The sequence below is a fragment of the Cornus florida genome, unplaced genomic scaffold, assembly GCF_030987335.1.
Source record: "Cornus florida cultivar Cherokee Brave unplaced genomic scaffold, ASM3098733v1 CherokeeBrave_3.0.0_Hap2_Chr01, whole genome shotgun sequence".
NCBI lineage: Eukaryota > Viridiplantae > Streptophyta > Magnoliopsida > Cornales > Cornaceae > Cornus > Cornus florida.
In genome coordinates this window covers 67,944,980-67,961,436 of record NW_026775571.1, presented here as the reverse complement: position 1 = coordinate 67,961,436, position 16,457 = coordinate 67,944,980, and the positions used below count along the sequence as shown (strand labels likewise).

The 16,457-nt window shown below is 33.5% G+C and overlaps 1 protein-coding gene across 1 annotated transcript; it reads left to right on the top strand.

Annotated features, from left to right (window-relative positions):
• The first annotated feature begins 7,042 nt into the window (after positions 1-7,042).
• On the top strand, positions 7,043-9,844 carry LOC132273939 (uncharacterized). Its single transcript, XM_059775055.1, has 5 exons — positions 7,043-8,071; positions 8,152-8,426; positions 8,511-8,612; positions 8,905-8,992; positions 9,083-9,844. Exons 1-5 carry the CDS (start codon positions 7,043-7,045, stop codon positions 9,842-9,844), a joined length of 2,256 nt encoding a protein of 751 aa, XP_059631038.1.
• Positions 9,845-16,457: the final 6,613 nt, after the last annotated feature.

The following is a 16,457-nucleotide window of genomic DNA, read 5'->3' as shown; positions in this document are numbered from 1 at the left end:
CTCTTACTCCTTCCCTTAGACTTGTGTTCTATACATGCCTAGGATAATTCTAGGGTTTAAATAGACAATAAATTGATTTTATATGCATGCTTAAACAGATTTAAATCAACGTTATATGTATGTTTTATATTTTTATTGATCTTGATAATTCTTGCCTAAAATCTTGTTGTAAGTTGTGTTTATGATGCATATCAACTTTATAAATATTACTAGGATGATGTGGTACAAGGTTTAGACCTGTGGGACCATTAGCAATGGAGTACAGAGGGATTAGAACTCGCCGGAGGCGAAAAAAATGGAGAATAGCAGGAATGGAGGCGGCTCCATTCGAATGGAGGTGGCTCCATCGGAATGGAGGTGGCTCCATCTCCAATAGAGGTGGCTCCCTTGCTGGAAACCCTACGGGAAGGGTTTTAGGCCACTGTTTTAAAGGTTTTGAGCTTTTGGAAATTACTTAGACTGTTATGGGGGTTTCAAATAGCTTCAACGAATATATTAAAATCCTAGAATGCCTATTCTATGTCTATATGTTATAAAAGTGATCAATATGAAATTTCAGTTAAATTTACATGTTGATAAAGGAGTAATTCGTTATTGAAATTGCTTTAAGAAATTTCATGGATATTATATAATGTTTATCATGTATTAACAGTAATAAATTCAGCAAATTGTTTGACTATTATTATGCTTATCTCTGGAATTAATTGATGTTCTATTTTTTTTAATTATTTCATCAATTATTGGACGGTATGGATATGATGCACCAGTATGGGATGGTGGCATCTTAGGGATGGATTAACTAATAAAAGTTAAGTCATACCTACTTGGATATATAAGGGAATTGATTAACCTTAAAGTTAAGTCATCCTTATTTATGTCAGGCCACTGTAACAGATGGATGACATTTTTATCTTATGCTTATGCGGACTTTATATATATATGATTATGTTGCCATGATATGAGCTTGAGTCTCAGGATCATGGTTAAGGTGCGTATATCACCTAGGATGGATAGCTGGATATAGTAGATATCTAGGTGCCCTGGTAGGTTTAGGTACACATGCCCACTTTATGTGCGATTTGCATGTTGCCTTTTATTCAGGTTGAGACAGACCTATAGTGCAGTGAGCGTCTTATAGAATGTGTGCACTACAAGAATTCTAGGCAACAGGGACGGACAATTAGGGACCGTTTCAAATTTGTCTCAAAAAGGTAGTTTATTTGGGACGGAAGAGGCAGTTTGTCCCAAATTACCCAAAAAAAGCCTAAAATACCCAAAAAAAAAAAAAAAAAAAAAAAAAAAAAAAAAAAAAAAAATTTCCCCCCCTCCAATTTGTTAGCGCGAAAATTTAGCGCCATATTTATATTTTTTTTAATAAAAAAATTATGAAAATAGCCTTTTGGGACGGTAAACGTACCGTCCATGATTACTTACCAAGTAATTTTACAAAACTATCCTTCTAAAACGACGTAGTTTCGGTCAATTAGCATATATATATTTTGCCCACAAGGGAGACACTTGCGCAGAACCCTCTCAATTATATTAAACTTATTCTGCCCTCTTTCTGAAGGATTGCCCTAGCTAGCTTTTCTCCTTTCTTCTTCTATCTCAGACGATGATGATCCCTCTGCCTTTACATGACATCTAGTGCTGAAAAACTTGTATGGTCTTCCCCAATATCGATCTCTTTCTTTTCAATTGAAGTCATTGCCAATTGATTTTCTCTTTCGCAAAAGTGGGTATCAACATGGAGGTCTTGAAGAGCCCCCCAACAGCAGCAGCCGGAAACGATCTTTCTTGATATCCTCTGCTCTCCTATCGACGAGTCCTCTAACACTCTCCGGCGTCTTCAACATCAATCCCACCACCGGTAATTTTCACTCCTCAATTCCATTATTTCCCAATTAATTAACCCTAACTGCGTATACATTCAGTATATACACACATATACACATACATATAATCAACATAAATGTTTTAGATGCACAAAACCTGAGTGTTCGCTTTATTGTTCACTGCTTAACAACCATATTTGTACTCAAAACGAAATTAAGGAAAAAAAAAATGTAACAAAAAGGAAAACGGGGGGTGGGTTCAAAGATCAATATTTAATTTGGTAAGTAGTCATGCATGGAACTCTGTATTTGGATTAGGATCAAGTTATGATTAACTTTGAATATTAAATTTTTGGTGAAAATGAGACAGAAAAATTAAAAAAGAAGAATTGTAAAGGTTTTCTTTGAATTTTTATTTTGATTTAGAATTGTGGAATGCTGGAGAAGATTTTTAAAACTTGAAATCAGAAGATAAGTTCTTGTCGCGCTCATCCTTCCAAATTGTAGATTAAGCGCATTAATTTGGACTTCAATTTTCAATTTTCTTATGGTATTACATTAGGAATTTCCTTATGGTAGACGTGCTTTATGTCCCAGTTGGTGGGAAGCCCTACAGTTGGTGTGTGAACTTCTGTTGGAGTCGCCTACCTACCCTCTAACTTCTAATCAAACTTCAACCAATTGCCAGGCTAAAAATATATATTCCTTCTGCTTTCCTTCTGCAGTTAAGTTTTCTAAATTTTCTCAAACATATGATTGTAATGCAAAACATAAACTTACTTTTAAAATAGTGGCACTTTTTTACCTTTCAAAATAGAAGATCTAGGTTTAAATCCCTTAAAAGAAAAAGTGGAATGTAAGAGTGAGTTTCTATTAAAAAAAATTATTAAATAAAATAAAATATAAAATAAAATAGAATAAATTTTCTTATATATATATTTTGAAGGAGTTATGCTATATATTGCTATTATGAAGTAAAATAGACAATTGTCTTCACTTCTTTTTCTTTTTAATCCATTGAGGAACCTGATATCTCGCGTACTTTGAGAATAATGTAAAATTTCATAATTCGTATAAGAGTAGATTCTTTGCACAATCTATAAACTAAGCTACTTCATTAATTTAATTTTCTTGCTGGAAAGTCGATCCTTTTTTGTGGGTTTTGTTGATTGATCTTAGTAATATATAATTTGCAGTTTATTGGCTTCTTCTTTGTCTAATTGGGTGAACATCTAATTCATTTCAATTGGGAGGCAGCAAAGTCAGTCCATCAATGGTGGACAAAGCTTCTTCTTCCTTCTTTGTATTCTGATCTCACCCACTTTCCTACTCTAGACACTCCCTGCAACAGGTCCGTCATCTTCTCACAAACCCAACTTTTTCATTTTTGAATATTCTTCTTATGGCTTTGGAAATATTTTAATTTTGCATTAACCTAAATGGTACTGATGGGTTTTAACGTATTTTTTTTTTTTTTGGAAAAAAAAAAATCTTCCAAAAAAAAAATCATAACAAACTAAATTTAGTAGTATTATAAATTATTGGCCTGAGTTGTATCCATCTTCTTTTGGAACTAAATTTTAAAAAAGTTTTATTGGATAAGAAAACAGAATGTATAAACAAGACTTTATATCCCATTGATCTTCTTATCCACAAGTAGAGTGCATGTTAGCTGTAAAGCTAATTAATTAATAACTATAGCCAACAAAAAAGAAAACAATTTTTTTTTTTTTTTTGATAACTAGAGTGTATCATGTAGATAAGAAGAAGTGCAGAGTATGTGTCCAAGGACAAATGTTATTTTGAAACTGTACAGCTTAATCCATCACTTTGCCTTTTCCAGTTCTGCAGACTTGGTTCTAGCTTCACAAGATGTTTAAGAGAGGGTTTTGTTTTGTTTGTTTGTTTGCTTGCTTTTTTTTCTTCTTTCATTTTTTAGTTAGTATTATATAAAAAATATATGTATATATATATATATATATATATATATATATATATATATATATATTTATCTGACAAGGAGAAGGTGTCACGCCCCGTCTTGGTGCGCACGAATTGGTTAGAGTGGTGCTGAAAGTCACACCAACTAGGAGAGTGCCTCCCAGGTCACCCCAAATTGATCCAATATCTGGGACTTTTTCCCTAATTATGTTTGACTCACTAGCTATTTATTAAATTGTTATTTGTCACTAAATTGTTTCTTGGGGATTTTTTTTCCTATAATACTTTAAATTCAACAAGTGACTTGATGATCCCTATTATTTTGTATTGCTAATCTTACAGTTTTAAAAATACCAAATTCAAGCTTTATTTTTCAAAAGATTACTGAGCTATTTTAACAATTTTTTGGTAACCAATTGTTATAGAATGCAACACTTGTGTATTGTGTATTTAAGAAAATCTCTAATCCCCAGCATTACTGATCCACTTGAGCAGCCAAAAATGTTATCAATTCAATGGATTTGTAAATTTTGCATTAGCTCAAAATGTTTAGTTGAACTCATAAAGTGCCCATCCTTTATATTTTTGGAATACCCCATCCATTTGTCTCAGTTGATTGGATTGATAGCTTGGAATGTTTTCTATCATTTGCTTCTTTGTTTCGTGCCGTAGATCTTCTCTATAAGGACTACCAGAGCGACTAGAAGTTCAGTGTCACTACTTACTCTTCTACGGGTGTTGTAAGTGTTTTTTATTTTCTATATTTAATTTTTTTTTCCCGTTGCTTTTTAGATTTGTATATTTGCTTTTTGGCTTGGTGAGGCTAGAGTTATCTCTTTATTTATTGTTTTGTGTGTATGGTGTAATTTGTTAAGTATTTTTATATCTAACTCAATGTGCTTTGTTCAAAAAGTAAAAGAAACCAGTTCAATAGATTTAACACACATGTTTTTTATGGCCTTATATATACATATATGTGTGTGTGTGTGAGTATTTGTATTAGTTCACATCTAGATAATGAAGTACTAGGAAATGGGGCTTTTGTTTTTGATCTCTTAGGTTTTGGTTTCGTCTAACATTGTGATATATAGTTGAAGTTATGGACAAAACTCTATGATTCTGTTTTGTATTCTATACAGATCTGTTCATGTGTTGCCCAAAAATAAAAACTTGTTTGAATTAAATCTGGGAAAAAATTATCTTTAGGAAAAAAAATAATTATTATGTTCCTTCATTTTCTAGTTGTTTGGGAGGCTATAACAGATTTTTTTATTTTTATTTTTATATTCCTGGACACAATTGTAGTCATGTTAATTCTTTCAACTATTGGAAGTTTTAAGGCTTTATACATAATTGGATTCTCCAATATGAAATTGACCTAGAGTGGGTACATGGATCACCTTTGCTCAATTTCCAAATTTTACTTTTATACAAGACTACGAGTATACTGATCAGAATTCATACCAAAATTTAGAAGTAAAAAAGCAAACCCAAAGACACCATTTTTTATGTTGCGTAGATGTGTTCTGTCCCACATGGGATGTAAACTAGGTGATCTTGTGATTTTGTAATTAAACAGTCCAATTTTCAATGTCTTGTGATTTCTTAATTTCCTGTTCTATTTGTTTCGATAAATTTGTCTCTATGTGTTTTGATTAGATTTTAAGTGTACTTCTTTTTTTTTCTTTTTTTTTTGAATATCTTGTTTCTATAAACGTGTGGTTTTGTTTGGCTTTGGATTTGAACTAAATAGTGTTGTTTTATCCTTCTTTTGGTTCAGATTTAGTGATTTTTTCATTAGAAATTAGTTCACATCTAGATAATGAAGTACTAGGAAATGAGGCTTTTGTTTTTGATCTCTTAGGTTTTGGCTTCGTCTTAACATTGTGATATATAGTTGAATCTGTGGACAGAACTATATGATTCTGTTTTGTATTTTATACGGAATTGTTTGTTCATGTTTTGATTGATGTTATTTTTAAGCTTCATTGTTTTCTTCAATTTAATTTGTTTAAATGAAAGGTTCTCTTATAAATATGTTTGAATTTAATCTGGGTAGATATTATATTTAGGAAAAATAATAATTATTATGTTCCTTCATTTTTTGGTTGTTTGGGAGGCTATAACATTTTTTGTCTTGAACATAGTTGTACATAATGTGTTCAAAATAAAGTTATTCCTTACATATATATATGTTTATAACACATTTCGACATAATTGAAATACAAAATAATGTGTTAAAAATTAATAAATGTATTTCCACACAATTGCATCTATTTTAATACATTATTCATGTTTCTATTTAATGGGATAGGACCATGGATGAGGAAATTGAAAGAGTTATACATACACATATATATTCAACATGCATCAATTCTATTATATCCATAATTGATTTTGTTTTTGATGAACCAGTTACATGGATAAGTCTTGGATTCATCATCATGCTAGGGGTAGTGAAGGGTACAATAGAGGTATAAGAAACTTCATAAAGTTGGCTAACAGACATAAAGATGGGCAGGGTAGGATCACATGTCCGTGTCGTTTGTGCAAAAATACTATGTATAAGCCAATTAAGGAAGTTGAAAAACATTTATTTCAGTGTGGGATGTACAAGTCGTATGCTAATTGGATATGGCACGGGGAGGGTACTGTTAACATCACTAGTACTGTTAATACAGAATATGATGTTAATACCGACAATGGGGATAATGCCGATGAGGGACGTGGAAACGAAGACAATGTATTTGAACTGTTGGATAATGTACGAATGGGAACATTCACTAATGCAGAATAAGCAGAACATCCACCTGAAGTTGATGTGGGAGACGAAAGATTTAAGAAATTGCTAAATGACGCACAATGTGAATTGTGGCCAGGTTGTCAAAAAAACTTTAAGTTGTCAGCAATATTAAAGTTGTTCCATATGAAAGTTGTAGGCCGAATGACCAACAAAATTTTTGACATGTTGCTTGCTAAAAGAGGAGTTGTTTCCTGATGACAACACGTTGCCAAAGTCATAGTACGAGACTAAAAGCTTATTACGTGACTTGGGTTTCGGATACGATTCCATCCATGCATGTAAAAATGATTGTGCTTTATTCTGGAAGGAGAATGAAGGTAAAGAATGTTGTCCACAGTGTGGTGAGTCAAGGTATAAGTCTCGCGAAGGTAAAGGTAAGAAAATTCCTTAAAAAGTTCTACGATACTTTCCTTTGAAACACAGGCTTCAACAATTGTTTATGTCAAGGGATACAGCCGTAGACATGTGGTGGCATAAGGAGAAACGCGTCAAAGAGACAAATGTGTTGAGATATCCAGCTGATTCAAAAGCTTGGGAGGAATTTGACAATAAGCATAGTTGGTTTACTTCCGATCCTCGTAATGTTCTTCTCGGGTTAGCATGTGATGGTTTTAATCCATTTGGTAACATGAGCAATGCTTATAGTATGCGGCCTGTAACTATTGTGCCTTACAATTTGCCACCTTGGATATGTATGAAGGAACCATATATGTTTATGTCATTGCTTATTCCTGGTCCTAAATCACCTGGTAATGACATTGATGTGTACCTGCGACCGTTGATCGATGAGTTGAAAGAATTGTGGATGGATGGTGTGATGACATATGATGCCTATAGCAAATCTCACTTTAATATGCATGCGGGGTTGATTTGGACTATACATGATTTTCCCGCCTATGCGATGACATCCGGATGGATGACAAAAAGTTATATGGCATGTCCAAATTGTAACAAACACACATGTTCCTGTTATTTGAGTCATGGAAAGAAGATATGTTACTTGGGAGCTCGTATTTTTTTGTCATCCGAACACGCTTATAGGAAGCGTTATAAGCAATTTAATGGTCAGAAGGAAGAAAGACAGCCACCAAAGCAGTTGACTGGTGATGATATTCTAGAACAACTTAATCTCATACCCGAGGTTAGATTCAGAAAAGGACCAAACAATAAGAAGCGGACTCGTGTGAAGGAGGAACTTAATTGGACAAAAAAGAGTATATTCTTTGAATTGCCTTATTGGAAAACGCTTTTGTTGCGGCACAACTTAGATGTTATGCACATAGAGAAAAACATATGTGATAACGTATTGGGGACATTAATGAACATTGAAGGAAAGACAAAAGATACGTTCAAAAGTCGGATGGATTTAGAAGAAATGGGTATTAGAAAAGAACTTCATCTTAGGCGTAATGGTGAGAAATTTGAGATGCCACCTGCGCGTTACACATTGTCAAAGGATGAAAAAAGGCAATTGTGTGATTGGTTAAAGTCGGTGAAGTAAGTCGTTGTGTGAATGTCAATGAATGTAAGATATCTGGATTGAAAAGTCATGATTCACATGTTCTCTTACAGCGTCTCCTCCCTCTAGCTATACGGGGATTGTTACCCATTGATATTTGTAATGCAATAGCAGAGCTTGGTTTATTCTTTAAGGAGATGTGTTGTCGGACCCTTAAAATGGATGTCTTAGAGGCATTAGAAATGGACATTGCTATTATAATATGCAAGTTAGAGATGATATTTCCTCCATCATTTTTTGACATAATGGTGCACTTGGCTATGCATTTGCCACGTGAGGCTATCATCGCAGGACCTGCCCAATATCGGTGGATGTATCCCATTGAAAGGTGCTATATATTTCTAATACATAAAATGTTTTGGGGGCATTACATGATATTTAATTATGTATAAGTATTTTGATGTGTATGCAGGTTTTTACATACTCTTAAGTCTTATGTGCGTAATAAGGCACGTCCTGAAGGGTCTATTGCCAAAGCTTATGTGGATAATGAATGTGTCACATTTTGCTCAAGGTTTCTTCAAGGGATTGAGACACGATTTAATCGAGAAGAAAGAAATCACGAGGGCAACTATCGTACCAATTAGTCCACTTTTTCACAGCTAAGGCAAGTGGTTCGTCCTTTAGGGTCTGGAAGTTTAGAAATACTTGACATTGCAAGCATACAAAAGGCTCGATTCTACGTGTTAAATAATTGTCCAGAAATTGAGTCATACGCACTGTAAGTTATATATTGTATTTTTTTTTTTTAAATTATCTACTTGTAAATTATAAAATGCATATATTAATATCAAATAATTATTTAGTGCACACAAGGCTGCACTTAAGCAAGAAAATACGGTTAATGTACAATCCAGACACGCAAAAGAATTTCCCAGACGGTTGGAAACACTAGTAAGTCTATAATGTGCTTGACATACCTACCATTTCTTTTAGATGTTATGTCCTTGTGCATTAGTTTAACACTCTACAAATTTTTCATAGATAAAGGAAAAGCGTTATCATAACAAGTCAACAATTAATGATGACCTTTATTCATTAGCGTGTGGACCTGAATCTCGGATACATCGATATTCTGGTTGCATTGTAAACGGAGTTAGGTTCTATACAAAGGAAAGGGAGAGAAATCGAAGAACACAAAATAGTGGTGTGTTAGTCAAAACAGAGGACCTTGATTACTATGGCGTCTTGATAGATATCATTGAGTTACAATACGCTTTGAAAAAGCGGGTTGTCCTATTTAAATGCGATTGGTTCAACACAAAGACTGGTATTAAGAGTGATACTTATTTCAGAAGCGTAAACATAGCCCGTAAATGGTACAAATATGAGCCTTTTGTGTTGGCTAATCAAGCTAAACAAGCCTTCTTCGTCAAAGACAGCAAATTACGAGGGACGTGGGAGGTCATTCAAGATATAACACATAGAAGCTCCTATGATGTTCCTGAAATGGAGGATGATAGCAAACTTACAGCTGAAATGTGTACTGCAGCATATCAAGAGGATGAACCATGTATTGTGGATAGGGTTGTTGAGGCGACGGACTTTGACATGGATCCACTCCCTTTGAATAGGGATGGCTTGGAGGTTGAAAGTATTGATGCTGAAATAATTCTTAAAACTAGTCAAGAATCACGTTATGAATTTGACTTTCTTGAAAACAATGATGAAATCTCCATTGAAGACAATTCAGACGAGGAAGAAGAATTGCTTAGTGAAGATGATACTGATTTGGATGACATGTGATGAGTTTTATTTTTATTCATTTTTTGATGAACATGTGCAAATTTGAAGTTAAATTGTCTTCAGTACTTGAACATTAAGTTTTAGAATATGCATTGTTTTTATCTTTTTGTCTTATTATTACTTCTTTTTTTACAATCACATTATCTATTATTTTTCTTTATATTAATTTTCTATTGTCTTGTTATTTTAATACTTCTCCCTCTTACTTAATTATTACTCTCTAATCTATCGATTTTTTGATTCGTTATAAAGATTTTATTCGCCTTTTGCTGTAATATACCATGGCATCCAATGAACCTCGTCGCTCTTTGAGATCTAACAATGAACTCACCCAAAATGCTCCTGCATCGTCCCAGCCACAACCAATAGTGGAAGGTGATATTTTCTAATCTTTACATTTACTACACTTGGTCTTTGAATTTACTAAAAGTAGGTCTCAAAATACTTTTACAAGTCACTTTCATGTCTTTTATTTTTCAGGTTCTTCAAGAGAATTCCCGAAGCGTGGAAAAGCTGTTAAAAAAATATATATATAAAATCAAAAATTACAATGGGGGTATCATTCCGATTAAGTTTAACGACGATTATTCAAAAACGGTGGGGGAACATTCAGATTTATGGGAGAGAGAGCTTGGGATCATTGCTCGTGATTACATTCCACTATGCTATAACAATTGGCTGAAGATTCCAAAATCTCATAAACAGTTCTTATATTGTAAAATAAAGGTTTGCCTTAATTAATGCATATCTTTGTGTGTGATTTCTTTGTATATTTAGATGATATGAAAAATAATTTGTAATTTTTCCTTTTTTAGCTTTCCAAAATCAGGATTCTGTTATTTTTCCTTCTTTAAAATGATATTTATTTATGGCTTATTCATGTGAAAAGCTACAGGAAGAATTCGGAGTTGATTATGAAAACGATTCAAAAGCTAAAGAATGCGCAGATAACGCATTAGCCATTGCTCATAGGAAGTATAGGTACCATTTGAAAGAACATTTTAACCAATTCGAAACAGAAGAAAGTGCACGCCGCAACACACATCCTGAAGTAACTTACGAGGACTGGCAGATCTTGTGCAATAGGTGGATGTCAAAAAAATTTCAAGTTAAGTTTACAACATTTTTTTCTATTTATATCGTTTTCCAAAGATTTTAACGTTTCATTCTTTCCTTTATTTGTTGTATCATTTTTCAATTATTTTGTAGGAAATTAGTGCCCAGAACAAAGAAAACAGGTCAAAGAATGATGTGATACATTATGCTGGGTCAAAGTCGTTTGCCAAAATGCATTATGAGGAGGTATGTAATATCTAACACTATACTTAGATTTCTTTATTTTCTTTTCATTCAACAACCATACCTTATAATATATAAAAATAATTAATGAAGAAACAAAAGGAAGCTACTTTAAATGATGAAGATAGTGATGAAGAGAATGAGGATCGTATTGTAGGACCTGCCATCAAAATGTACAAGAATGCGCATTTCAAGGAAGAGACTGGATGGACTAGTGATGATGCTCGCAAAGCATATGTAAGTTATGAAATCTTTTTTTTTTTTTTTTTTCATAGAAGTTAAATCATCTAACTTAACATGAAGATTCGCCAATTTTCATGGTCTTCTCTATGTCTCTATCTCTCTGCATACACATATATATAATAATGATTAGGAGTTTTGATTTTTTTTTCATAAATCTAGGTGTGACATTTTAATATTAATCTCCGTGTCACCCCTTATCCCTAGAAATCTTCTCTGTTGTTAAAACTTAGAAGTGGCTGGGAAATATAGGAATGATTTTTGTTTTTCTATAAATATTTTTTTTTGGGTAAGTGATCCAATATGATCAACAAACAAGGGTACTTGCTTCATTTGAAAAGCATTGGTCTGGTTATATAATTTGAACATTGGCTTAGTAGGTGTTTAGTGTACAACTTTGAAGTTGTGTATAGAATCACTAAACTGGTTATATAATTTGAACATTGGCTTAGATAAAAATTGCATTGACTTTTTCCCCAAAGAACATACTGTGGTTATGTTATGACTGCATATTTCTTTGTCCCTAATTTGTACTATTTCGAGAATTATTTTGACCATCTTCAGTCATAAATGATAACTGAAAGAGTTAACTAGATAGCAAGTTATATCATGTGTTACTTTTTCAGTGTACTAGACATAGATTATTTGCGTTTGGATGTGGAGATTAACTGTAAATTTGCTTGTCGGTAATGCATTTGGGCATACACAATATCTAGTATTGGTTTGAATTAACTGCCCTTTATAGTCAGGAAGCTTCCACTTGCTTTGCTGGCAAACTTTATGAATACAAGTAGTTGTGAATCTGTTTTGATTCTGTTCTTAATGTTTTGTATTATTTGTTCCTATTTGATTCTCTATACTTTAAAATTTGACTTGATTTAAATTTAATTAATTATAAATTAATTGCTTTTGTGTATAGCTTTTCTGAATTATTGTTTCAAGCTTGGCTAGTTGTGTGCTGCGTCTTTTAATAAAATACTTTCTCAACTTGAAAGGGAGAATATGTAAAAGCCTCTTTCATTTAATCAAAGTGAAAAGCCCTCATTCCATCAGTCTATTCATAGCCTTATCCCTCTACCCTATCCCCCACTTTCCAAGCTAGTTAACGCCTTTTTAGTCTCTTCCCTTGAAAAGGGCTCACTTCAGATAAAGATAAAAACCATTAAGTCCAAGTGTCAAAAATTCATATCTAATCATTTTATACACCAACTCTCTAGGAAGAATATACCCTCCTATTGAAGGGGTCCAGTAAAAAACTCTCTCTCTCTCTCTCTCTCTCTCTCTTGCACCTCTTGCACACATTTTTCAGAGCATTGTTGACACTAATATTATTTAAACTTTAAGGGTCAAAGTTGCAGACTCTTTGTTAGCCTTTTGAGTCTCAGTCCCAAAATTATAGAGGGCTTGGGAAAACAAAATCAACATAAGGAGAAACAATTTTATGTAAATCACAGCACTCAAATGGCTTAAACTCAACTAACCCTAGCTTTTAGGGTTTTGTGTGTGTATATCACTAATACAATTTCAGTCCTGTACCACCAACAGTTGTCACAGCTTTTTCTTCATAAAATACACTTGCTGGTGCATAAAAAATTCTTAAAGCAGCAAGGTAAATCAATTTGCAACTCACAAACAGAACTGAAAACTCACAGCAGGCTCAAAACAGCAGCATTAAATTAACATTAATATGAAGGGGTAAAACTGGTATTTTGCCTAGACACCTCTGAAAGCTTAGGTCCACGGCTCTGTTTCCTCACCTTACACTTGCTCAGATTAACCACCACACGAACACAGTAATTAATATTCAAGAAATAGCTCACAAACTCTCCTCAGCTACAGTTTCTGCAGAATTGCTTGACTGAAGTGTATTTCTGGAATTTCGTATAATCTCAGGCCTGAATTGAGTTCTCACAAACTAGAACCATCATTACACATATGCTCTGATGTAGAACACACTAACTGAGGCATAACACTTTAATTTTAATTTTGTGATCTCAGTGTATTAAGCTTAAAACCCTTGCTTATGAGGTTTAAGATGTCAAAACAAGCACTGACCACTTTTTAGGAAATAAACCAACTTCAACAGCTTATAATCATCAACACAATCATGTTCCAAGGGTACACAATCAACTCACACCATGATTTGTATATATATAACTCAATTCTGTTACTTAAACCAAAAATTAGCAACAATAACAAACAATGAGACCTCAAATTTAGCTACAGCACTTATATGCTTAAGAACAGGTTTTCTGCAGCTTTAAATAGATAGAATATACTTGCCTTAACTTGTACAAACCTCTGAATTGTCCTTCATAGATGTTAAAGCTCTGAATTACTCTTTTACACCAGAAAATCAGCAACACAAGCCCTCCTTTCTGTTCAACACATCTGCAGCTTCTTCATGAGGATTTCAATGAATAAAATAGACTTGGATAAACATGAAATCATCCATTAAACACTCACTATATTCAGCTTCGAGCCCCTTTTGCAATGCAGCCTATTTCAGCTCAATATTCCTCTCTTGGCTCTCTTTTTTGCAGGCTACTAGAAGGATGCCTTATACCAACTTTTTGTCACACTAAAAAACCCTAGTATAGCGGATAAGGATGGCTAAATCCACCAATAGCATTAGACAAAGTATTATCCTGACATTTTCCAGCGTATAGAGGGACCTCAATACCCATTGACACATCACACATTCTTGTATTTTAGTGCACTCACATTTTATAACAAATATGTATATACTGTATACTCTAGCTCAGGATAATGCAAGATTGTTAATTAGCTTTCACTTTGATAAATTAGATACTTGGGTTCTCTATGCTGGATGACACTAAATTGCTATTTAGGCTGAGATCTTAGCTCTTTTGGAAATTGTCAAGGTTGTTTTGAATGTGGGGCTTTGGCAATGTTTGATATAAAAAGATTCTAATATTGTTTTTATCTTTAATTATAATTGATTCATCCATTCTTCTTAAAAAAGGAAAATGCAATAATATTATTTACACAATTTTTTTTTTCCATGAAACCAATGGTTTTACTTGCCTAATAACTATATGGAAGACTTAACAAAAGGTTTTTTCTTTTGCAGTTGTTGTAGTTGAAAATTGCTATTACTAAATGATTTCTGACTTGGAAAATGTGGAGGGAATTATATTGAAAAATATTGATTCACTTTCAGAGATAATGCTTTAAATTTTGATGCTCTAAAGTCTTCTTCTCATCTTGTTGTGTAGATATGAAAAATGTCATCCTATGTCCATTTATCTTTAGGTCCTGCTATTTGTAATTCTCTTTTTTATAACATTTAAGTAATTGAATACGGTATTCTTTATTTTCTCAAATAATGGTATGCTTACCTATTTGATTTATTTAGGTCTTTTTTCTCTTAAATGTATTTACTAGTGGGTATAGATGTAGCCTGCAGTTTGGCAGAACCTTGCATATTATATTTAGTAAAGACACAACCCATGAATCAAATAAACAGTGACTTAGGCCTTTAATTTTTTTGCCATGATTGACTTCTTTGTGTTTGTGTAACTCTGTTTTTGTATTAGTGATGTTGTTACTGGAGGAATTTTTACCATTGCATAGCAAACTTATCACTCTTTTCAATTATTTGAACTAAAATTCTCATCATCCTTAAAGTTAAGAGTGCTTCAGTTTTGCCTTAATTCAAAAATAAAATTAGTTTTCCTGATGAAAGCAATATAAATTATTACTTATCTAGGTTGCATCAATTTCTCTATTAAATTACTTCATTGACATTTCAAAATACAGGATAATATGGTTGCCCAATCAAAGGAATTTATTAATGTGGATGCTAGTAGTCCAATTCTAATGGATGAGCAGATATTAGAGAATTGTCTTGGAAAAGGAAAGGGTACTTATTTCCGCGGGTTTGGTCATGGAAAGAAGGCTCCACGAGGACGTAAGAGGAATGCCAATATTGTAGAATTGGTAACAGAATTAGAAGCTGAGAGGAGGAGGGCTGATAGAGCTGAAGATTCCATAAAAGATTTGAAGGCAACTGTGGCTAGTCTTGCGGAGAATCAAAATAGAATGTCTTCTCAGCTTATGTTCACACAATTTGGCGTGCATCGACCTTCGTTTGGTAGCCCACAGCAGCAGCAACAACCTTCAACTTATGGACCATTTGGCTGTCTATTGAATAGTCCTCAGCCACCAATGTTTGGGGCATTTGGTCATCCGTACCAACCATTTCAATCCGAGCCTGCAATACATGATCAATGATTTCAGACATTGAAGTTTAGAAACTAAGTTTTTGATAGCATTTCCTAATAGCTAGGCACACAAATAGGTGGCATCTGCTGCACCTCTTCCAAAGGCAGTATAAGAAAGTCAAGTGCAAGGCAAAAAAAGTTTTTGATTAGAAACTAATTTTTTGGGATTACATATGATGTTTTTTTAGTACAATTTTTAGAATTGCTAGAAGTGTAATTTAAACAACATATATATTTTAATTAATAGTTGACATTAACTTTAGTTTGTGTGGAAGCAGATTATGAATATATATAGCAGGCAGATTATGAATGCAGATTATGAATGGATGAAGATATGAATCGAATCACTAATCAAAGGCAGAGGAATTTCGGGTTGTCAACAGCGGATGGGAAATAAGAACAGATGTGAAAGAGTCAGAGGAGCCAAAAAAAAAATACATCAATTTAATTCCGTCCCTAATGCTCAATTGGGACATAATAAAGCTCTGTCCCTAGTGCTCAATTGGGACAGAATTTAAGTCCGTCCCTAATGCTCAATTGGGACAGAATAAAACTTTGTCCTTAATGCTCAATTGGGACAGAATAAAGCTCTGTCCTTAATGCTCAATTGGGACGAAATTTAACTCCATCCCTAATGCTCAATTGGGACAGAATAAAATACTGTCCCTAATGCTCAATTGGGACGAAATTTAATTCCGTCCCTAATGCTCAATTGGGACGGATAAAAAAATTCAGTCCCTAATGCTCAATTGGGACGGAGTGAGTTTTATTCCGTCCCAATTAGTCCATCCCTAAAACCCTTTTAGGACGCTGCATATAGAGACAGT